This window comes from Rhipicephalus sanguineus, chromosome 2 (genome assembly GCF_013339695.2).
Source record: "Rhipicephalus sanguineus isolate Rsan-2018 chromosome 2, BIME_Rsan_1.4, whole genome shotgun sequence".
NCBI lineage: Eukaryota > Metazoa > Arthropoda > Arachnida > Ixodida > Ixodidae > Rhipicephalus > Rhipicephalus sanguineus.
The window spans coordinates 236,141,870-236,166,450 of NC_051177.1; the positions used below are offsets into that span (position 1 = coordinate 236,141,870).

Below are 24,581 nucleotides of genomic sequence, written 5' to 3' on the forward strand. Positions count from 1 at the left end.
TCAGTACATACGGTGGCGCTGTCAGCAAACAAACATACACCAAGTTCGACGTCGTCAGGCACTCTCCCGTGCACATGTGGCGCATCCCACAATTCAGTTACATTCGCTGGATTCGCAGGCTCCTCTTCGTCGTCGCAGATTCCAGCTTCAACGACCTTTATTTGGGTCTTGGTGAAGCAATTTGAAACAGTCTGAGCTGCACCTTCTTGCCACGATGCGGCAATCATCTCGACGTCTTGATAGATGTTGATCTTCATTTGCCGTTCAAAACGGATGTCCAGAAGAATCTTTTCTATCACAAGACGGCGGTAGCAGCACTTGAAGCTGTTGATTATTCCCTTGTCCAGTGGCTGTATCAGGGATGTGCAATTCGGAGGAAAATACATCAACTCTATGTTTCAGAGCTGAAGGCCATCAACGTGGTGTGCAGAGCAAATGTCCAGGAGCAAAGAGATTTGGCAGCCTTGTCGCTTAATGCCTTCGTTGAAGTCTTTCCACCAATCGGAAAAGGTCGGCCGCAACATCCACACCTTTGAATTGGCCACATACTTTACCGGATTCACTTCGTTCCCTTGAAGCATCTGGGCCGGGCGCTTTTCCCTATAAGCAACGGGACCCGTTTGTCACTGCCATTGCTGTTGGTGCAAAGCAAAAACCGTCACGCGGAGTTTGCTTTGCTTGTCTCTGTGGTGGTCTTCTTTAAGCGCCAGCGTGCGAATAGGCAGCATCTGATAAAACAGAGCCGTTTCATCAGCGTTATAAACGTCAGCTGCCTCGTAGCGGCTCAAAGCACCAGGCAGCTCCTCGGCCACCAACGATGCCCAAGCATCACTGTCGGTAGAGGCTGACTCACCACTAATGATCTTCAAAACGACTCCGTTTCAGCTCTTAAATCCTTGCAGCCAGCCGTTGCTAGCTTTGAAGTCGTTGTAGCCCAGGATGCAAGCAAAATCCTTCGCTTTTTGTTGTAGGATGGCACCGCTTATGGGCACGTTTTGAGAACATGTGTCCAAAAACCACATAAGCACGGCTTTGTCCCCATTGGCGTACGTTGACAACATCATCCTTTTTTTCTTCGAGCTTGTGCCCAACTCAATTGCACTGCGGATGCTGTCTTTCGCACTCAAGATAGTCGACAGGGTGCTGGCAGGAATGTTGAATCGCGTAGCGACTGCAGAGGGCGCGAGTGCCAAGCCGAACATGAGGCGCCCTCTATAGGATTTAGTAGATAAAGGCTGTACTGACAATAAACAGGAGCACTTCTGCTGGGGACTCGGAGCGTGTGTTTTTACTCCGCGGCCTTCGGGCTTCGGCCTACCTCCTCGGCCTGAACCTTCCCGCTACATGGTGTCAGAAGTGGGATGCCTGGTTCCCGCCACTCGACATGGCTAACGAAGACGCTCCAGTTCCTGCTCTCGCTGCCACCATTCTTTGGAGTCCGGCTCCGTTCTCCTTCGACGATGCCGGCGAGTGGCTGCCCTGGTTACAGCAATTTGAGGACTATGCCTTTGCCACTGGCATGCACGCAGCCCCGGAGGAGACTAGGGTTAGGACTCTCCTCTACTGCATGGGTCCCCGTGCATGCATCGTCCTCAGTTCTCTCATGTCCGATGAAGACGCGTACAAGTCTTACGCGGAAGTCACCCGGCGGCTCACAAGCTACTTCGTGCACCCCGTAAACAAGGCGTACGAGAGCTCTCGGTTTCATAAGCGGACCCAACAGCCAGGTGAAACTGTCGACAGTTTCTTCACGGCCCTTCGGAACATGGTACATAAGTGTAACTACCCGTCACCTGCCGTTGAAGAGCGTCTTGTTCGCGACCGTTTCGTCGTGGGTTTGGCGGATTCTCACCTTTCAGACAAGCTGTGCCGCACTCCGAGCCTTTCCCTGGACGACGCAATCGTGCAAGCTCGTCAGCACGAAGACACCGAACGCGAAAAACAACGCCTGTCCCTCACCGCTGGGCAACCGCCTATGGCAGCTCACGTGGATGCGACGGCTTCGTGTAAACCCATGCAGCGTGCACGCGGACGACGCAACTCTGGCAACTTTGCCGACTTTGTGTCAAGTGACCGGCCCAATGGTTCGCACATGAGCAACAGAGCTGGCAAGGCTTCGAAAAGCGGTCTAGGCCTAAGTGGGCAGTGCGAATTTTGCGGTCACGAGTTTCACTGACGGTCTGACTGTCCAGCGGCCAAAGCGGTCTGTAACCACTGCAAGAAGCGAGGCCACTTCGCGGCGGTATGTTGCTCAAGAAAGTGCCTCGGATCTGTAGAGCTCCACTTCGTCGCAGCGGTGGCTCGCAACGGGCGGTACGCTGAGGTGCGTGTCGACGGGCACCCTCTCGTCTTCAAAGTGGACTCTGGTGCCAACGTCTCGGTGGTTCCACGCTGTGGGGTCTGAGAGATATCGCCGCGGAACACACGGACACAGTAGACGCCGTCGGGCAAACCAGCAAGTGTTCATACTTATTAACTTGCTTTTTACATACCGCGAGCTCGCCTGCCCAATCCTATACAAACTAGTAACACACTAAACCTTATACAATCAGAATGAATGCCCGGAAAACATAACACACACTCAAGACAACATAAGACATAATGCACCGCACATGTGGCGTTGCCGATGCACGACTCACCATGAGGGGCCCGAGGGAAACGAGCTGCAGTATCATTCCCACGGACCCACCGCGGGAAACGTCCATCCACGCACACTGCCAAACCCCAAAAGAGACTCCCTGCTGTGTTCTGTCTGCCAACCTAACTTTTCCCGCAGGCGGCGCTGCTGGCGCCACCGCACTAACCCTAACGCACGCGAGCGCAGCGCCACTGCTTGCTCGACGGCCACTGCGGCCTATCCGCGAGACGTGCGTGCGCCATGAGGCGCAAACATCTTTACAGGGGGTGATAGCACCCCGACAGCACACATTTCCCAGCTGCCCAGCTGTCCTCGATAAGCCACGCGGCGAAGAACTTTTCGGACCCGGGAAACAAGCTCTGAAGCTTCTCGGCACCTTCCACGCAGTGCAGTCTTGGAGAGACAGGCGAGTCAACGAGTGCCTCTACATCCTTGCGGGACAAGAGCAGCCACTTCTCGGCTATCCCGCTATCGTTGCCCTTGCGGTCGTCAAGTTTGTCGGCGCCGTCACACCAGCTCTGCCGGAAGCACCACCTCGTGAAGTCCCTCTAGCCCTTTTCACCGGCCTGGGCACGTTTCTGGAAGAATACACGATACGTATCAAGCCTGACGCGGTACCGTATGCCCTCGGCACAGCCCGGCGTATCCCGATACCGCTGCAAGACGTAGTCAAAAAGGAGCTCGACAAGATGGAGCAGGAGGGCGTGATCTGGCGCATCAACGAACTGACTGGTGCGCGGGACTTGTCATCGTTTCGAAGCCAGCGGGGGGTTACTGCCTATGCGTTCATTTGACAAAACTCAACCAAGTCATTCTCAGTGAACGCCACGTACTCCTGACCGTCGACCGAACCCTCAGACTTCTCGGTGACACACGCGTTTTTTAGAAGTTGGACGCAACTTCAGGCTTTCAGCAAGTACGCCTGGCGCGCGACTCCTAGAAGTACAAGACTTTCATTACTCTGTTTGGCAGGTATTGCTACTGCCGCCTCCCGTTCGACATAACATCGGCCCCGGAATACTTTCAGCATCAGATGTCTCCCCTGCTGGAAGGGTTGGCCGGTGTTGTTAACCTTATGGACGACATCCTTGTGTTTGGCCGCACCACAGAAGAATACGACCAACGCCTCCAGGCAGTCCTAGGTCACCTTCAACAAGCAGGGGTCCCCCTCAACACTGCCAAGTGGACTTTCGGCGTGTCCAGCGTGCGATTCCTTGGCGTTGTCGTTGGTGCCAATGGCATCACTCCGGATCCAGAGAAAGTGGCCGCCATTCAGCGCATGCCAGCTCCTTAGGACATTCATTGTGTCCAACGCTTTCTCAATATGCTCAACCATGTCGATCGCTTCCTCCCGGGCCTCTCTCAAACGACGGCGCCAATCAGAAGTCTCCTGAACAAGCTTGCAGCCTGGACATGGGGACCAGTGCAAGCTCCAGCATTTGAAAAGCTCAAGAGCATGCTGTCCTCGGACATCTGCCTCACAAGGTACAACCCTGCACTGTTGACAACAGTCTCTGCAGATGCCAGTTCCTTCGGGCTGGGTGCAGTTCTTCTTCAAGACCAGCCATCAGGGGAGCGCCGCCCAGTAACATACGTCTCTCAAGCGCTGACAGAAACGGAATGGAGGTACAGCCAGATCGAAAAAGAGGCACTGGCTGCCACCTGGGCCATCAACCGATTCGACAAGTTTCTTCGGGGTCTTTGTTTCACCCTGGAGACTGACCATTAGCCATTAGTAAAGCTCCTAGGAACCGCAGATCTTGATCTCATGCCACCACGAATCCAGCGCTTCTGCATCCACCTTCTCCAGTACCAATTTGACGTCAAGTATGTTCCTGGGAAACAGCTGGACACCGCAGATGCACTCTCAAGGGACCCAGTCATCCAGCTGCCAGTGACTCCAGCAGTTGACAAGGTGGAGCTGTACGTTCAAGAAGCACTCCGCGCTATCCCTCCCACATTTTCAGTCCTCCTCGACGACTCCTGAGCTCACCAGTCTGCAGATGGGAGTGCGCGCAGCTCAAGTCGTACTGTGAGCAAGGGTGGACTTGGAAAGAGAATCTGCCTCTCAGCATGGCTCAGTTCTGGGCTCATCGGGCCGAATTCCGTATCGGTGACGGCCTTCTCCTCTGCAGTGGACGCCTGCTGGTGCCCACTTCTCTGCGGAAGCACGTCCTCTCCCCCTCCATGATGGACCTCTCAGAGTGAACCGCTGCCGTGCCATTGCCAGGGGAGCTGTCTGGTGGCCAACCATGGGGAGCCAGATCAAAACCATGGTGGAGAACTGTCCCAACTGTGCCACCACGCGGGTCCAGCGAGCAGAGCCTCAGCTGCCTACTGTGACGCCTAGCCGTCCCTGGGAGGGAGTCGGGGTGGACATCTTTCATCACGAAAGAGCCGACTACCTTCTCCTCGTAGATTACTACTCAAGGTACCCAGAAGTGCTGTCCCTTCGCTCGACGACGTCCACAGCGGTGATCTCCATCATCAAAAGTGTCTTTGCAAGGCATGGGATCCCACAGACCTTCGTCAGTGATAATTGGCCTTAATTTTCGTAGGCAGAATTTCGCATCTTCGCCCAGAGCTAGGGCTTCTCCCTCGTCACCAGCAGTCCCAGGTACCCGCAGTCCAATGGGGAAGTCGAGCATACAGTGCGGATGGTCAAGGAACTCTTCAAGAAGTCTCCGGACTGGCCTTTGGCCCTCTTGGCATACCGCAATGCACCTGGCGTGACTGGTTATAGCCCTGCTCAGCTGCTCATGGGGCGCAGTCTCAGGGCCCGCCTGCTGGTCCCAACGGCCGCAGTTGCTTCCAGAACCGCCTAACACTGCCGACTTCCACCAGCGTGACACGGCCCAATGACGTTGGAAGCGTCAAGATTTTGACCGTCGACATGCTGCACAAGATTTGCGGCCCCTGGAGGAGGGAAAGAGAGCGTGGATTCGTGACACAGATTGTGCTGGCACTGTTCTTAGCCCAGCGCAGCGTCCACGCTCCTATGTGGTCCAGACGGATGCAGGAGCTCTCATCTGCAACCAGAGACATCTGGTCCCGCAGCAGTCTCCGTCATCAGGTGGTCTAGATCTCGGCAGCTCCAGTCCACGGACACAAGGATACGAAAGCCTGCCATCGACTCCAACTCGCCCAGAGCCTGTGTGCAGCAGTCCAACTCCCAGGGCACTCACTCCTCTACCAGTTGCATTGCCACCGGTTGCCCCATCTACTCCCTCAAGACTGCCTGGGTCGGTTATGCGCACTCGGTCTGGATGTTGTGTTAGGCCACCGGTGTGGCTGAACTTGTAGAACGTGCCAAGAGACATTTGTCATTACGTTGCTTGCATACCTGAGAGCGAGGGGTTGCTTTCTGTTACTTTCCCAAAAGGAAGGATGTAGAGGGTGCGAGTGCCAAGCCGAATATGAGGTGCCCTCTATAGGATTTAGTAGATAAAGGCTGTACTGACAATAAACAGGGGCACTTCTGCTGGGGACTCGGAGCGTGTGTTTTTACTCCGCGACCCTCAGGCTTCGGCCGGCCGCCTCGGCTCGAACCCTCCCACCAAAGCGATATCCTTCTTCTCCTTGCCAGCAGCGACCGCATTAACGATCGACAGCTTGTCCGCGAAAGACAAAACTTTACACTTTCTTGCCAAACTCCTTTTTGAAACAAACAATCACTGTGAGAAACGCGCAATACACACTGCTGACATTGACACTCGCATTAAGGCTCGCGTCGAGTCTGCTCACACACAATGCAACGGCAACAAAACAAGCACAAGACTAAAAAATAGAGCTGTCCGAATAGCAAAATTTTGGGTGCGAAGCTAATTCGAATATTGAAGTGTGAGTGCTGAATCGAATCGAATATTTTTCTAATATTTCTAGGATATTTTTCTAATACCTCGAAGCGAAATTGCAGAAAAAAAAAGTGTTATAGAGGATCCCTAAGCATATTCTTATGAGATAGCAATATGAAAGTGTTTCTTTTTGCTAGGCTGATGAAGCACTGGCGAGGTAGTGTTTCATAGTTGTCTTATCAAGAATGAGGCAATGTAGAGGCCGAATTGTATTTATGTACATGATTTTGTGCAACCAAAGTGTTGCTGACAACACTTTACACGTCATAGGCAAAGATGCCATTTCCTCAGCCTCTCTTCCTCCTTCAACTTCTGTGGAAGCCGAACTGATGTGGCGGACAAGAATGTGCTCCTTCCAAGTCCGGAGTTCCAATCTGTCTCGTAGACGTCGATATATAAGAACATCTGAAATTTTGGATGCTAAAAAGCTTCGGCTTTCGATTTTTTCGACTTCCTGCCCAAATTTCAGGTCCAAAACAGCATTAACTGAGCCCCCACCTCTGCCACATGTTTCATCTCCATGTTGGAACCAGTGTTTTCTCGAGTTAATAGCAGAGCTTGAAAGGCAGCTTTGCCGCAATACCGGGGTGTGATGAGGTGAAGCACACTGAAAATCTAGGGACCACTTCCAATCGGACGTTGACTGTCTTGGCAAAGTTCGACTGTAACGGAGCTTGGAGGGCAGCTTTGCCGCAATATGACAGTGTAATGATGTGAAGCGTATTGAAAATCTGAAGGGGTCAGTTTCAATCGGACATTGACTGTATTTGTCTTTGGGAAGTTCGAATATTTCGAATAGTAAAATTTCAGTGCGAATCGAATCGAATAGCAAACCCTATTTGAAAAATATTCGAAATTTCGAATATTCGCACACCCCTACTAAAAAAATTTGGCAGATCCCACGTACCGTGGGAATCTATGTTATGCGAAGCATGCGCGGGATGGTGACTGTGGCGTAATTTTTCATATTCAGCGAAAGATTACGGAATGAGGCTAGAGAAATTTGGAAGTGGTATACGCACACTCATATGTTAAATAGCCGCATATGTATTATATAACCAGTTGTTTACAGATGCGTAACAATGCCAACAGCAACATGGGTGTTACCAACACCAGACGCGGTAAGCTGATATGAACTGCTTATATTCTTCAATACTGGATAGCGCGAATCCAAACAAGACAAAGAAGGAACACAGATGCGCAGGACAGGCGTTACTCGCAACTAATCTCCATTCAGGAAGGTTTCCCTCGATATATACACAGACGAGTGGCACGCGCAGGCACGTACGTTACAGTCACAGCTGCAGTTGTTACAGTTGTTATGCTTATACTTGTCCGGTATGACAGAGAACGCACGCGCACGGAGAACGAATGCAGGCACGCACGCACGAACCTGTGTGCATGTGTGAAAGGGGTTCTTGACAGTTCTTGAACAAGGTCATCATCACCGTGATCAGTGAGCCCCAGCAGCTGGACCAGACTTGTTATTCGGATTCGTTCGTGATCGCGGCTATGAGGGGCTCTAAGTGCAGTAAAGTGCGAGGTATAGTACCGCTGGTGGAAATTCTACATGCCTCTTACGATGAAATGATCCATGATGCCTCCTGTCTTAGACGTGGAAGCGAGGTCTTTTGATGCCCTGTCCACATTCATGCAGTCTTTCACACAGTATAAGGACCAGGCGTTGTTGGGTCTTGATAAATCAATTTTGAGGTCACCAGTAGTGATGAGAGGCCTGGTTCTCTAGGCAGATTTATTGTAGGAAGCATTGATCCCGGTTTTTGCGTAATCCACGTGGTCCAAGTTGCGGACCCCGCGGACAAGTGGATAGTAGTGGAGCATCTTCCAGGGCTGTTCTTTCTTCAGCTTCCCCACTTTTCTCGCGTCTGCCGCGGTGGTGTAGCAGTCACGGTACTCGGCTGCTGACCCGAAGGTCGCGGATTTGATGCCGGCCGCGGCCGTCGAATTTCGATGTAGGCAAAATGCTAGACGCCCGTGTACTGTGCGATCTCGGTACACGTTAAGAATACAAGATGGTCAAAATTTCCGGAGCCCTTTGCTACAACGTCTCTCATAATCATGTCGTGGTTTTCAGATACAAAACCCCAATAATTCTTATTATTATCACTTTCATTGCGTGTCAATGTGTGTGTTTTCACGGTTACTGTGTTGGTTAAGACTCTCTATCACCTGTGGCACATACCCACACAACATGAACACTGGTATGCAGGTATGTGCCACACGTGACTGAGAGAAAGGGTTTCATGACATACGCGACACTGTATTTCGAGTTATTCATATCATGACCAGTGGATCGTGTTCATCATACACTGATCCCAAGCATTGCCACTATTGATATATTACAAGTTATGGAGATGACCTGGAGAACGCCCAGACGTAGGTGGCAAGACAGACAGACAGACAGATAGATAGATAGATAGATAGATAGACTTAAACCTGAATGTAACGAACCTGCATGTAACGAATTCCTGAATTTAACGAATTTTTTTTCAATCCCCACTACCATCCCCATAGAAGCCCATGTATTTGTGACCTCCACGTAACAAAGGTGTTGCGGTAATTGACCTGAATGTAACGAATTTGTGGAACTGATCATATATTATTTTGAGTCGTAACATTACTAAAATTTTGTATGTACAATGCGTAACTTTTATAACACGAAAATTAATAATACACGAGGGCGGCTGCGGGTAGAGCGCACACCATTGCAGCAGGTACAGCAGGCAAGTGCGTGCCGCGATGATGATACAACCATCGCTACAATAGCTTGAGCCGCTTAGCGGCAAACGGAGTTTCCTCGTTGCAAAGCCTTTGAGATGGTAATGCGGCGCGCTATCTCGAAGGCCACGCTATGCAGCTTTTGCTTGCGAGTTGCGACGTCTGGTGGCGCTACTGTGCCGAACGGGTGAACGAAGCGGTGAGGCGGGTAGGTCGTGTCCTCTCTTGTTAGGCCTCTCAGCTGCTCTCGCTGTGACAATGAGCTCCGTGCCGAGAAAGCGCAAGGTTTTGTCTTTTGAAGAAAAGATTGCGATTGTAAATGCGGTTTCCGCGGGTGAGAAAAAGAAGGACGTTGCTGCGCGATTTAATATCCCAGCCACCTCCCTGTCGACAATAATGAGTGTGAAGGACTGCATCCGCGAGGCAGCGGAGTCGGGCACGGGCTCGAAGGAGAAAAGACTGAAGAAGTCAACGTACGCTGATGTGGACAAGGCCGTCTTCACCTGGTTTCTGGACAGACGGGCACGCAACGTACCCATAAGTGGCGCAATCCTGCAGCAGAAAGCGAAGGATTTTGCGTCGATTCTTGGCCATGATGATTTCGAGGCAAGTAACGGCTGGCTGCAAGGGTTCAAGAGCTGGCACGGTGTCGTCGGTAGAGTGATTAGCGGCGAGTCCACGTCTGCTAACAGCGATGCCTCTGCCTCGTGGATGGACGAGAAGCTGCCTGGCATCTTGGACCGCTATGAGGCGGCGGACTTGTACAACGCCAATGAAACGGCATTGTTCTACCAGATGTTGCCGAATCGCACGCTGGAGCTTAAAGGGCACGATTGTCGAGGCAGAAAGCAGAGCAAACTACGCATCACGGTCTTGCTTTCTGCAAACAGTGATGGCAGCGACAAAAGAGTCCCATTAGATATAGGAAAAAATGCCCAGCCAAGGTGTTTTAAAGGCACGAAGCCGATGCCAGTCAAGTACGTGGCCAATTCGAAGGCCTGGATGAGCCGAGAAATCTTTACTGAATGGCCGAAGGCATTCAACGAAGATGTCAAGCATCAGGGTCGCCAAGTATGCCTATTGCTTGACAACTGCTCTGCTTACCACATCGAAGGCCTTCAGCTGTCGAACATCGAGCTGCAGTACTTCCCTGACAACTGCACGTCCCTAATACAGCCGTTAGACAAAGGGATCATCAACAGCTTTAAGTGCTGCTATCGTCGTCGCGTCATTCAGAAGATCCTCTTGTCGCTTTGAACGGCTGACAAAGATAGACATTTACCAAGCCATCGAGATGCTTGCTGCTTCGTGGCAGGAAGTAAAAGCTGACACAGTCGCAAACTGCTTCATGAAAGCCCGGGTGTCAGTGGTTTGTGATGAGTAAAGGAGGGGCACGAGGCGCGTGCCGAACGTGGAAGCGCGGTGACAATGCGCGAGAAGCAAAAAGTCACCCGATGGCACGCGCACCAGCCATGTCGACGCAGACGATTGGCCAGATAGGGGCTCGTGGCATGCGACCCGAGCCGTGATGGTGAACTACGAAGGATGATCGAGGCACTGTGTTGTGGGGCGCCGGACAGAGAAGATCGAGGCAGAAGCAAGCGTCGCACCCGCGGCGATAGCGGATGGTACTCGGTTCTGGACGTGGCGGCACGCAAGGACCGGGGAGCGGCCGTCGACCTTGGAAGGCTCCAAGCGAGGCTGCCCGGAGCCGTCGCCCCTCAATACGGCAGTTCTGGGATCGCCAGCAGCCCTTCTCTTCTCGGCAGGACGGCTGCAGACCACAGTTCAGTCAAGGAGGCGCCCGTCACCTGTGGAGTCCTGAAGCAAGGGACCAAGGCCTAGTTTGGCCTAACCTCGACGGACCGAGGACGGAGAAGACTACTGGGGACACATGCGACGAGAGCAAGCAGTAGGCTGGACGAAGGCAACCGACGTTGAACTTGGAGGCCTACTGAGGACGTCGGCGACGGTCTCCATGAGAGATTAGGCAGTTTTAGAATAGCGTACGCTAAGTTAGCGTTAGCATTTGCGGCCCGCTATTTCCGTCACTTAACGGGAGCCCGCAAGCAGCATTCTAAAACTGCCTATTGACGCAACGGGAACATCGAGTCGACGCGACGAACTGTAAGAACATCCTAATACCGCAAGGCCCATAGTGGCCAGACTCAGTCGAAGAGACGTACCTAAGCCTAGCTAAAGCGCATTGTTTAGCTAGTTTCAGTTCTGTGTATGAACTGAGATTTTGTAAATGTAAATAGGTTTTTGTTTGAATTGTTCAGTGCCATTAACGTTTGCTTTATGTTGTCCTTTTACTTGCTATAAACTTGGTTTTTGCCGTCCTAGCACGGTCTCACGTGCCCGTCTTGCTCTCTCCCGATCCGATCCAATATTGCAAGCACCCCCGAGATAATCGTGACATGGTTACAGAGGCTGGAGTCGACGAAGAAGAACCCTAGGAACCTTCAAATCCATCCGATGTCAGTGAAGCGTGGGATGCACTTCATGTGAATGGTGGAGTGCCCGACGACATTGCACTTGACGACTTTTTGTGCGCTGACAGTGATGCTGTATCTACCGAAGAAATGCCGGATGTGGCACTTGTAGAAACTGTCCAAGATCGCGGTGATGGTGAAGGTTCGTCAGAGGCAGATACATCGCCGTTGCCTAACCGCGAAGAAGGTATTGGACGCGCTGGACGTTCTGCGCTGTCACGTTGGCTCACAAGATGACGAGGCAGCATCGGATGAGTTGGTTTAACTGAACAGCCGCGTGACGTCATCTTTGACGCGAAAGACACAAGCCAAAATAATGCAGTTTTTTTTGTGCTAAATAAATATTTGAGGTGAGTGGCACTGAACTGGCATCCGCCGCGTCTTCGTTTGGTTTTCACGATAGTTTCTCTAGTCTTTACTCGAAAACTGCATATAACGAAAACCTGGATGTAACAAAAATTCGCGAACTTTTTCCAATTTCGTTATATCCAGGTTTAACTGTAGATAGATAAGATACGTAGATAGAAATGGCCAAAGTTCCTGAGGTTCGCTAAGAAATGCTTCGCCTTTAAAAGCAAACAAAATCAGGTACACACAACAGCACCACCTGGTGTCATGATGCGTAAGATCTGCCACAGAGCGGCGTTAGAGGAGCTAGCGACTGTCATCATCATCATCGTGGCACACGGGATCGACTGCTCTGGCTCACTGCACTTGCATGTGTTCTTCTCACGATCGCCGCTTCCCTGTTTTACAGCGAAAGCTGTTATGAGATCATTTCAGCGGCCGTTTTTGGCGCCGTACTTGTCCGCCGCCGCCGCCGGTGTCCGTAACCACTATCGCTCAAAATAAGAAAAAAAAAAACGAAATAAGAAAAAAATTCCAGGTTGGAACGAGGTTCGAACCTGGGCCCCCTGCGTGAGAGCCCAGTATTCAACCTCTGAGCCATGCCGGTGCTTGAAACTGCTTTGCAAAAAGGTCTTATACAGGCTTCATGTCGGGAAGGAACCACATTAACGTATGCAATATAGCGTGGTAGAAGAGTAAAATAAGCATCAAGCATGACTTAGAATAGAAAATTGAGCGAGTTGGTATTGATTCATACTTGTGTCTGGAGTACAAGTCACGTGACTCCATTTTTTCTTCATGCTTACTTTTTTGTGTTTTCCGGAATAAAAATTCAGTTGAGAGTCAGCGCATGTCCTGTGTACTTCTTCTGTTCCTTGTCCCTTTTTGTGAGCGCTGCACAGTCCTAAGTATGAAGCACCAAGCGTCGCACAATGCGAATTCTGTAACCAGGCGCCACACAATGCGAATTGCGAACGAGTAGGTTGCTGAATGCTTCCAACCCATTACAAAGGCCTCCGCATAATTCTTCATCGTCATCAGGGGCAGCATCAACAAAGCGCATAATGCTTTAGATGCGTTTAGCAGGTACCACGGCTCTCCGTAGAATGACAAAAAATGGCATAGTGCCTGCTTCCCTACTTCTAAAAAATTACAATGATTTATAGCGTAGTGGGTTCCTGGTAAGTGCACTTGTATTGGTTGCCAAGGAAGCCCATAAGCGCATGATCCATTTCCTCAGGGTCTCAGTAAAGTTCTTCGCCCCCCCCCCCCCCCCGCCTCTCTCCCACGTCGACGTATGTTATAAAGCATGGCGGGAGAGGGAAATAGTGACCGGGCGTCACCCAATGCAAACTGCGTAACTGGTGGGCCGTTTAAAGCTTCCCACCCATTACAAAGGGCTGAGCCATAATTCTTCATTGCGTCAACAAAGTGCACATAATGCCTTACAGACGTGTAGCTGGTGCCTCGCTTCTCCGCAGAATTACGAATAATGGCTTAGTAGGTGCTTCCCAACTTCACAAAAATTGTGATTTATGGCGTAGTGGGTACTTTGCTAGTGTACTTGTATTAGTAGCCCCAAGAGAGCTTACAACGGGCTCTAGAAACGCCGCTCTTCCAGCTTTCGCTGTGACTGTGCTGCGGTTTCAGCACAGGCCTGGCGTTTTTCAGCAAAAGCAGAAGTTATGCATTATTTATTTAAATTTTCGGCAAATCTACTGCTCAAAATAATGAATGATGAGCATGTAAAATTCACACCAAAGTCATCTGCCACAATGCCTTCGTAACATGAAGGTAAAAAATACATAGGCTTCCCTGGGGATGGAGTAGGGGAATGAAAAAAATTTGTGAAATCCAGGAATTCATTAAACAGAGGTTTCGTTACATCCAGGTTTAACTGTACAGCGAGTGCCGATTCTACTTTGAGTCTTGTTTTGCCTGGGCACAAGCTCACCCAATAAAAATGTTTCATCTTCACAGGCTTGAGTTTTGGATCCTTTGCCACCACAACCACACGACATCTGGTGGAGATGCTGGTTTATTTATGTTCAGGGCGTGCTTGTCAAGCCATGACCCAAATGCAAGTCGTGAAGAAGACACCAAAGCCATCACGGATCACTGAGCTAGTTGCAGGCAGCAAGGGCTAACATCAGAACACGAGCTTCTACCGGAAAGCACCAGAAATACCCTGGCTATGACCATCGCATGAGCTACGATAATGGCCCCTGTGTCGCCTACATCGATCTTGCTGCAGCAGCAGCGAAGGGGGCCGCCAACTCTCCATGCACTATCGTGCAAAGATTTAGAAAGCTAGCTGGAAATGCACAACCAGGTTGCCACTTTTTAATAACTGGGACTGCAACAAAAAACTGTGCAACGAGTATTTCTCCCTCGAAGACAGGACCAAGACCTGGTTCAAAAATCGAATGTCCATGATAACAACCTCGGACCTCTTGCGCACCACATTCCTGGATAATTTCACGAGTGTTGTTTGTAAAGTGAGGGCCAAAGCTTTGCTTGAAACACATGTACAGCTTCAAAATGAAAACATCGGTATTTACACTGAGGAGATGACACATTTGTGTGGCTATGGTGACTCCACTATGTCTGAACAGAAGACAGTTTGCATTTAATGCGGGAAGTGAAGCAAGAAGTGTTCACCGGCCTTGTGCGCAAACCCACCGAAGGCAGGAGAACTTGCATTTGGACTAGTCGGTGCTTACTGTTTGACATTTTGACCCCACAAAAAAGACGAGGACAGAGGGAGGTAACGACACGGGCAGTTACCGCCTGTGTCGTCGTACCTCCCTCTGTCCTCGTCTTTTTTGTGCGGTCAAAATGTCAAACCACTGAATACAGTCTACGAATTTTTTTCAGAGGCAGCGACGACTGAAAAGACATTTGAGTTGTGAACAAGAGAGTACAACTGCCGCTCATCGACAACGAACTATGCCGAAGCTCAAGCCCTTACCAGCGATGACCTGCGTGAGCCATTTCCTGAATCACAGCCTCAAGTACGGTCAGTTGTCAAACACTGGGTGAACCCTTGCACTACCGGCTCGAAGGCATGAGCTGCCTTAACACTGCCCCTCTGCGTCATTGTTTAGCATAAACCAAGAGATGTGAACACACCTTCTCCTCTGTGGAGGTGCAGTGGCTGCGGTGCACATAGAAGGACATGTACGTCTTGAAGGTTCCTCTGCAGCTGTCACACACCAACTGGTCAAGGGATTCAGCTGCACGGCGCAAGGCTGTCCGCACTTCCTGCTCACTAAGTGGCCGCTCGTCATTCAGCCGTGCCTGCACACAGCATCACAAAACATCACTCCAATTTAGACTCGGTGCTCATCCGCACAAGCACAGGCATCCCTTTACAGCATCATCTGTGACAGAGAAAGAAGACCATCACACATTATCCAAGGAGGCGGTTGGGACAATGGATCAGATGAGAATTTGCAGAAAAGTACACGTTTTTTCACCTCAACTGGCATGCAAAATAAGTACGCCATATAGCAACTCTTTACAAAAAAATATTTTTTCATACAAAGCATGAGCTGATTTTGCAGTAACTGAAACTATCGAGTTCCCGCTAGTGCCCAGAAGTTGAAGCACCATCAATGGAATGACGAAGACAATATATAAACTGGCTCACTTGCTATTCAAGACATGGACGAAAAAGCACATAACACGCATGCAGGCACTACTTTCAACAATTTTATTCTTGGGATCCTGTCGCCACTTCATACACTATTGACATCAACATACCGCATTTTCCAGTGTATAAGATGCACCTTATACTATACGCAAAAAGTCATGCGATCCTGCGAGACCAATATGTCCACATTTAATTCGTGAGTATGATAAACTGAGTGCGAGAGCATTCGCAAAATATATCTGATTTTGTTATAACAATGAAGCGGCTGTGGTCTTGGGTGTCAGCAACTTGCAGTTCAAGCAGTGCGGCGACCACAGAGGTTACGGCTTCAGTAAAAGCCACCATAGTCGCGTGCCCCATTGTACTCTTTGAATTGTTTGTTCTTAAACAAAGCATTAAACCCACAAAACTGAGGCAACAAATAAAAAAGGGCACCACAATGGTTTATTGTAACGTTGTAGCGCCCACAGTATCAGTTACAAAAGTGAAAGTAACCACTTCGTGATCATCATCATCAGTTTTCGTGTGAGACGTTGCTGCAGTCTAGCAGCAGTGGCAGCTTCCAGTCGCCATTTACATTTTGTATGCATGTGTGTAGGTGGTAACCGTGCGGCACGCACATTGTTTATGTGTTTATGACAAGCCTCGTAATGCGGTAGAGATATGGTAGCCACCATAGTAAAGGCAACGCCAACGATGTGCTTCAAGGTGCTTACAACACCGTGTAAAAGTTACTCAGAGGCCGACAATGAAAACCCAGCGATGCTGCCAATCGAGGCGGAAGAACTTTTGACAGTGCACCGGAGGATGTGGCTTCAAATCCAGTAGAATAAATAGTGGTTTTCTGCACCTTAAAGGGCCAGTAAACAACCCCGAGGTCCAAAAATTGTAATGAAGGGAAATATGCACACTTTTGCTATGTGAACATGCTGCCGCAATAATTTTGCGAATACGTGCTATAACTTTTAAGAAATCCCGTGCCGACTGCTTATAGTTTCAATGTAAAAATATTTCATTACTACGAACTTCAGATTAACGAACATTTCAGAATAACGATCGTTATTTAATTCCCGTGTAATCTTAACAACGCCTCAGTACTACGAACTTATATCCCGAAATGCGAGGATTCTTAGATTTCAGTGTATCGGTCATGGCAGTCGGAGCTCTAAGGTAGCAGACGACGCAGCGCGAAGAGCGGACGCCCTCCCGCTAAAACCCGAGATGGCACGGGAGGAGAAAGACGCGGGCGGAGAACTTTTTTTTTTTTCCCCTTCGTTGCGGAGGCGACAACGCATCAGGTTTTGTAAAGGCCCAACCGCATGCATAGCACGCGACTTTCGAGCGAAGGCGACTGCGACAAACGGGCTCCGTCGCGCTGCTCGATTGAAAACTATTGCGCGCACGCAGGCAAATTACGAAAAAGAATTACAGAGTAGATGAATGACAACATGCCAAATTTATTATTGTCTTGTTTGAGATAAAGATGCCATAAAAGCGTTTCGGGACTTCCTTTTTTCGCAATCTTATGTTTAACCGCGGCAGTAGTATCTGCTGTGATCCTATGGGGCGCCCGGAAGCGTACGCTGCCTACGCTACGTCGCACTTTGCAAACTGCGTTATGTTGGAGTTAGTCCACGAGGCGCATTTCGACAACGTTTCCTCTTGCTGTCATAGAACGTTTAAGAAAAGCCGCAGCGCCTCACGTCGTTGCTTCGCAGGGAGAAGGGCTACCTCACACGACGACGATGTTGACATTGCAGCAAGCCACCACCAGTGCAGCAAGCTACCACCGAAACATCAAAACGAACCGTCGATCATAACGACAAAATACGGCCGCTGCCTCGCTCACCGCGTGAGATGGGGCTGTAAATAAGGTAGTCTATAACTTGCATTCCTTGAAGTACGCGCCGATTGGAAGCATCACGAGCAAATTGCAACCGAAGCAAGGGTCAGAGATGCTGCCATGTTGTTGGATATCGTCATGCTCACTTCCGGGCGACAAGCGATGTTTTCTGGCTTTCCAGAAACCTGGGATGCTATGCGGAACGATTCTATTTCAGATTCCAATGCCTTTCGTGCTTTTCGCGCTTGGCCAGTGGTCAGAACGACGGTCCGTCCGCGTTATCAGCGCGATCAGCCAGCCGTGTGGAATCGGAAATAGCATCGTTTCGCGATTGCACCCCTGCGACAAGCGACGGCGATGGATGGCCCTCCGCGACAGCAAATCCTGTCGGCCGTCGCTCAAAACTCGCGTGCATGCAGTTGGGCCTTAAAGGATTGCAGCGATGACATGGACGACGATGTCACGGTAGCACCCGAAGATCGCGACGAGTCCGTGTCGGCCACAGATGCGTTGGACTACTTGAGGAAACTCCGCATATTCATAGAAAAAAGCGGAACAGCGACCGAAGCGGCGGATAAAAATGCGGACGGTCTAGAATCGTTCGTGACGCAGAGTTTGTGCTGCACCCGTCAAAAAAACGATCACGGACTATTTCAAATAAACGTGCCTTGTCTGACGTTCACGTGTGCATTGTTGTGAGAAACGAGTTCAAGGACGTACCGTTGCAAAGGTAGGACGTTTGCGTTACTGAAATTCTATTGTTATGGTAAATTTTCGGGCTTTCACTATAACGACCTTTCAGAATAACGAACATTTTTCCGCGGTCCCCTGAAGTTCGTTATACCGAGATTTCACTGTAATAAGGAAGTTACAGGGGTTAGAACATCCATTTCAGCTGGTTTCAAATTTTCGCGCGGCCTCGCCACCCTTCTCCACGACAGGGAGGGGAAGGCGTAGCCCGTCGTCGTGACTCCGCCCACTTCGGCAACGTGACACGACGTCAGCAATTGACGTCATTGGCGAGCGGGATCAGTCGCAATGTACTTCCGCTTGCTGCGGCTCCTGGTTGTTTATTGTTTACATTGTCGCACATACTCCGCAACTTGACGGACAGTTTTCGGCTTTTTGGTATTTTTGAACCTTTGTGACAGTTCACAACGCAGCAGCAATGCGTGCTTGCTTTCCAAGACTACAAAGGCGCGCGAGAGAAAAGCGTTGAGAACCCCACTTGCCGCAAGGGCGACCCGTCCGAGCTACCGGAGATTCCCCCTTTCTCCGCTCGATTTGCAGCCAACAACTGAACAACGCTTCCTCCACGTGTTGCTCATGTCGAAGGCAAACTGCGTGCAGGTGCCATGCAGTGCGGGGAACATACGCATGACAACTGCGTTACTACGTGGCCGAAACCGCATCACCGCAGGGCCAAGAAACAAGGTGCAGTTTCGTAGCAGTGGGTGGGAACAGAAACTGACGTACTGTTTGTTGAGTACGTCAGTTTGTCTTGTTTGTCTTCTTTCTTTCCTTTTTATATGTCGTGCTTCCGCATAAACGCTTAGTTGTAGTCAAGCGCTTGTGTAGTGTCTTTTCTTTCTTGCTGTCCCTGTGTGTAGTTTTGCGCTTCTTACGAAGATGGATATATACCAACTAGCCCGTTACACTTGTTTATTACCTTGTTTATTGTTTGTTGAGACGTGGCTTAGACCAATCGACGAGCTCAGTGCTACGTAAACTCGCCGATCGCTGAGTTTGCAGTCACTGCGCGTACGAGGAGGATTGGTCAGGCGTAGGAAAGAAGCACGGGAATTGTTTTTCGAAATGAAGGGTCTGCGCAGCTCGCAGCGCTGTAATATTCGGAAAACGTGATCGCCACGGTCTACTGTACGAATTAGCGAGCTTGTTTGGGGGGTGTAAAGAAAAAGTCGCAGCCTATTTACGGGCCCTTTAAGAACACATTATATACACGTTTTATGCTGCTGCTTACAGATATTCAGTGCCATGCGTGACTATGCATTTTGCAATGAACGTACTCTGCGTGCGTCATTGTGTTTTGTCATGTTGACACAGTTAAAAATAGATGCGTCTTATACAAAGGTGCGTCTCATACATTATTTTTTCCAGAGAAAGTCGTAAAAAGTAGGGGGTGCGTCTTATACAAAGGTGCGACTTATAACTGGAAAATATGGTGTTTTGTATTGGTGTGCCAACACAGATTACCTAGAACAAATACACTGTCAAGCATCACGTAAAAATTTCATTTTTCAGTTGTTCACTGGGCTATATCATGCAGATGTGATATAAATTGTCAACAGGATTTCAGGGAAAATATTGTAGGAAACAGTGCCAGAGTTTGCATGTTGTGCTTTTTTTGTACACATAAGGTTTGTACTTTTTCAACACACTTACCAATGTGCCCAAACAGCTACACTGCTAATCTACTACTAGAATGCACAGAGCGCAGCCACAGTTGTCAGTTAGAAAGCTTGCCTGTGAGTGGACGTCAATGAAATAAGATTGCTTATGCAGGCTCTGTGACAAACGCAGTTAGCTCCCATGCAAACTATACCAAAGACAAACGGAGCCTAGGTATATGTGGTACACAAGCCTGTATGCAGCATGGTAGTATTCACCACTTGCACACCATTCCTAATTAGCTGCAAACTGAATGGCCTTGAGAACAGGGCTGTTAGAACAAAAAAAAGCAGTGGGCCTGCTCCTTTGCAGCTCATTTTGTCACCTCATTTTGCAAAACGGTGCAATCAAAAGCCTAATTATGCAGCAGTTCTGACATTAAGCCCGTAAAACTTCATTACAATGAAGCCTTCCAGACCATCAGGAACACAACTACTATTCTGCAGGATTTCCAATTATCCTGAAACAGGCAGCAAGTTTAAAAAGCAAACCCTTGCTGCCTGATGCACCATACGAAATACCATAAAACCAAAATTATCGGGTAACACAATTGCAAGTGGTGTTGCCACCATTCTTCCTGCTGCTTGGGCCCTCACTTTTGCACTGTGGGCGATTCTTCTGTCTTTCAAATGATGCAGCAGATGTGTTGCAGATTCAGTGCCAGACTTAAGTACCAGACTTCCAACAAGGCAGGGCTGGTTAGGCAAGCTGGCAATGACAGTGGGAACAAAGCTACCAAACATGCACGCTAAAGTGACACCTGTAAAACGTACCTGTACACAGGCACGTTTTACAGGTGTCACTTTTAACGAGATGCTTGTCCACTCTCCCTCCTTCAATTGCTACAGGACAAAGTAAGCTCCTTCCTGTCTTGAACGCTGATCAGTGCTGACCTTCAACAGAATGTTTAATCACATGAAGTACAGCCATGTCACGTTAGTATGGACCCCGTTAATATGGACAAAATTTTTGGCGACTGGTCTCTCGGCATGCAATTCGGCCCCGTCAATATGCAGTCCAGACTATGGATCGCTACTTTCAGAGGAGGCCAAGGCCATGCACGCTTCTTCTTCTATTTTCATGTAACCGACTCGTTACATACATAAACACTGCCTTGGATGTGCCGCACCGGAATGTCTAGGAACATTCTCGATTATTGAAGATTGTTCTGTTAAGCTTGAGCGCGGAACGCAAACAGTAGAGTTTATTCTGGAACTCACGTGGTCACCATCAACGATAAGGCTGGAATCTTCGATGCCACATGTATAAATGCCGACAAGCGTTACTGCTGATTAGATTACTCAACAGCCGACGACTGTTCCCGCCGCTATAAGTGTACAGCGTGAATAGCTTGTACTCTAACGTTTAATTTTTGGGACACAAGTTCGCCCAATAAACAGCTCTGTATTTCCGAGTCCTGCTGGAGCCTTTTTAACCATCACGGCCACATGACAATATCATTTCATTTTGTTGCTATCGCATTCATTGCCTCTCCCTTGTGGTGAAACTATGATTTTCTTTGAAAAAAAAAAATCCATAAACAGGGGCTGGGTGCTCGAGCCGACGTTTCGACATGCGGAAGGTCGCCGAAAGTTTGACTGAAGTATGTAAAGTTTCAGATTGTTGAAGTTGTGACCAGCTACATTAAAATGCTGTGCCACTGTATTAGTAACCTGAAACTTTACGTACTTAAATCAAACTTCCAGTCCCCAAGAGACAGAAAACAGAGAGTCATACCTTATTCACAAGTCCAATACACTAAAGCCAGCAGGTATTAACGTTTCTAAGGTGGCACTTGAATCCATCCGGTATGGTACACACCAAAGAAAACTGTGGGAATCGAGTGCGTCCTGCCCTCTGGCGCCTCGTTCCCCAGCTAGCGCGTGCTGGCCCCGTGCGGCTCGAGCACCAGGAACAGCCGTTAATCGGCGACTTGGCTACCGTGGCTACGCTGCCAGGCCTTTCTGCTTGGTGCGAGTCATGCATCAGTCTTCCCCACACGAGTCACGCATCCAGACATGTCCAGAGAATGGTCACGCCACAAAGCTAGCCTACGTCACTGCGCGACGTCTGTCCTCATTGCCTGCCAGTGACAACCCCCTTCCCCATGAGCTCGTTTCTCACTGGCGCTGGCTTGCCCGCGTCAGATGCTCTCAGGCCTGCACGAGAGGTTGACGCGCTGCTCTGGTAGGCGGCTTCTCGTCCGTGTGCTCGACTGCTGCCCTTTGTGTGATAGTCGCAGCGCCGCTGACAAGCGTACTCGATCGGTCTTGCAGAGTTATCCTTATGGCCCACAATCCCATGATTATCGCACTGTGCTGCATCTTGGGTTAAAAAACCCGTGTTTGTTGACATCCTGCCTCGAGTGCCTTTTCTGCGCCGTGCCGGACAGTCAACGAACCTGGCCATAGCGTCTTTGTTCGCTGCAGCGGTGGAGAACATGTGCGTCCCTTCCCGGTCACCTCGTAGGGTAAGCTTCGTGCAAAACCCATCTCCACAAAACCAATAAGATTTAAGCCCTTCTAGGAATTTATAACCTACCATTGTGAAGTGGTGCCTCCTCTGACAACGACAACTCAGTGAAACGTCTACCGCCTCCCCAAACCCCTCATTTTTTTTCTTTTTAGGGGCGAAGCTCCTTAAAGTGGCACCCGTTCGTCCCTCGTAGTCGTAGTGCATAACCAGTCGTAACGCTAGTACCAGATCTTGACCTCCAAGGTGGTGCCTGTGGGAGATTTTTCCTGTGCGTTGTTGAACAATAAAAAATTCGCAGCGTGCGCGTTAACTAAAAGCCGAATTCTTCTGTCTCTCATTCCCCATTAGCAGCCATTGGCATGTTCCAGTAGGAAACGTTAGTAGAAGTAGAAGTGTAAGTGTTAGCTAAAAGCCGACTTCTTCTGTCTCTCATTCCCATTAGCAGCCATTGTTTACCTCCAAGGTAGTGCCTGGTGAGATTTCTCCTGTGCGTAATTAAACAATAAAAATTTTGTTCAAAACGCCGTTGATTGATGAAATAAACCAACGAAAGACGCCAGATGTTTTCTAAAAGCAAAACGAAAGAACGCCAGATGTTCCTAAAGCAAAACGAAAAGACGCCAGCTGCTTAACGAAAGACGCCAGATGTTTTTTCCACGGAATACCCTTTTCTTTTCTGACTCATCCAATTTGTCATGGTGGCCTATTCCCCACCCCTACTTTTACAGTTGCCCTCTCCTCCTCTTTTGTTTGGATTGGAGGAGCGGGTACGAAGCATATACACAAAAGCACCAAGGAAACCAGTTCCAGCCTTGAAGATGATAAGTCCACTTGTCGAAATGTCCGCTGGGCTCAAGCACCCCTTGGTTACAAAGTGTCATCGCAAGCTTCCATCTTCCACTTCCTGACATTTTTATGATTTTCTTTGTAATGCGGCGTTATCTTAAAAAACATGAAATAGTTTGAACCTCGCACCATGAGCTCGAACGGGGCGTGGCCTTTAAGGGGTGTACTACACCACAAGTGACAACTGTCGCAAGTGTGAGATACCTGGATGTATCTATGCAAGGCACTATGAGAAAGCGCTTCGGGATGACAAACCACAAAAGAAGTATATTTGAGGATAAGTATCAGTGCACTCCCACCGTCGAAATGCTATTGTGTGAACGTGTGATGTTGCTTCATATATTTATCAGTTTTTCGAGATTGATTTCGGCAATGTGCACAAACAGAAGTGCGAGACATTTTAGCGATGCATACGCGGTTATTGCTGAATAAAAACTCCCACGCTACCTCATGCATTCGCCTAAGACGCGAAGATGAAAGTCGTCATCTTTTTTTTCGCACTCCATGTATTGATCCTCCTCCTCCCCCTTCCGAAGCCTTTCTGCACCTATACTCGGGGACAACTTTCTGTGGCAATGCACTCAAGGCCACAGAGCCGAACCACGCCATTTCATCAGTGTCGCTGCGCAGCTGGAAGTAGTTCGCAAAAAAATGTTTTTTGTGCAAAACCTAATTATTTAAAAATGTGCAGTTATAATTTTTAGCTGCTAATTGATAATGCCAGAAAATTATTTGTGATATTATGTGAAATAGTATTATATTTTAGATTTTCTGGGTTTTTTTTAGTTGCCGCGTTCCCCACTGGAGTCACATTGGCTCTCTTCCTTCACCATCACACTTCGGAAAAAAAAAATGGCCTCCACGTTGCCAGTGCCTTCTTCCTCCAGTTGCTCACCAATTGGCTCGCCGCACAGGATATTCAAGAAGCTTGAGTACCAAAAGCTGTCGAAACAAACCAAGCAAGTGGTTGGCAACGTGTACGCCCAAGTGAGACTGATGCAACCGGGACTCTCCAGGACTCTCCGGGACTCTCAGTCGCTTCCGTGTTTCGTTCGGTTAGCCAGCTTACCGGCGTGAGCAAGTGTACTGTCGCACGGCTCAAGGAGGATTTTTCAACCGGTACCCTGAAGTCCCCGAAGTGTAAAAGGCTTCGTTTCGCGGCTGAATCACCAGCAAAAGTTACCGGAAAGACAAGAGTGCAGCGGTACGATAGTTTTACCCTGTCTGCTCTTCGCCGGAAAGTACATCAGGACTACATTCGCAACGAGGCGCCAATAGC

The 24,581-nt window shown here is 49.3% G+C and overlaps 2 protein-coding genes and 1 pseudogene across 2 annotated transcripts; all 3 read left to right on the forward strand.

Moving 5' to 3' along the window:
- The first annotated feature begins 1,306 nt into the window (after positions 1–1,306).
- Positions 1,307–2,176, forward strand: LOC125757326 (uncharacterized). Its single transcript, XM_049412795.1, has one exon. It carries the CDS (start codon positions 1,385–1,387, stop codon positions 2,174–2,176), a length of 792 nt encoding a protein of 263 aa, XP_049268752.1. The 5' UTR covers positions 1,307–1,384.
- A 2,714-nt stretch (positions 2,177–4,890) lies between these two features.
- Positions 4,891–5,933, forward strand: LOC125757467 (uncharacterized; annotated as a pseudogene).
- Positions 5,934–9,627: 3,694 nt separating this feature from the next.
- LOC125757468 (tigger transposable element-derived protein 6-like) lies at positions 9,628–10,488 on the forward strand. The gene has a single exon (XM_049413071.1). It carries the CDS (start codon positions 9,628–9,630, stop codon positions 10,486–10,488), a length of 861 nt encoding a protein of 286 aa, XP_049269028.1.
- Positions 10,489–24,581: the final 14,093 nt, after the last annotated feature.

Coding starts and splice junctions, on each gene's coding strand:
- LOC125757326 (XM_049412795.1), top strand. CDS start 1,385: ATGGCTAACGAAGACGCTCCAGTTCCTGCTCTCGCTGCCACCATTCTT.
- LOC125757468 (XM_049413071.1), top strand. CDS start 9,628: ATGAGTGTGAAGGACTGCATCCGCGAGGCAGCGGAGTCGGGCACGGGC.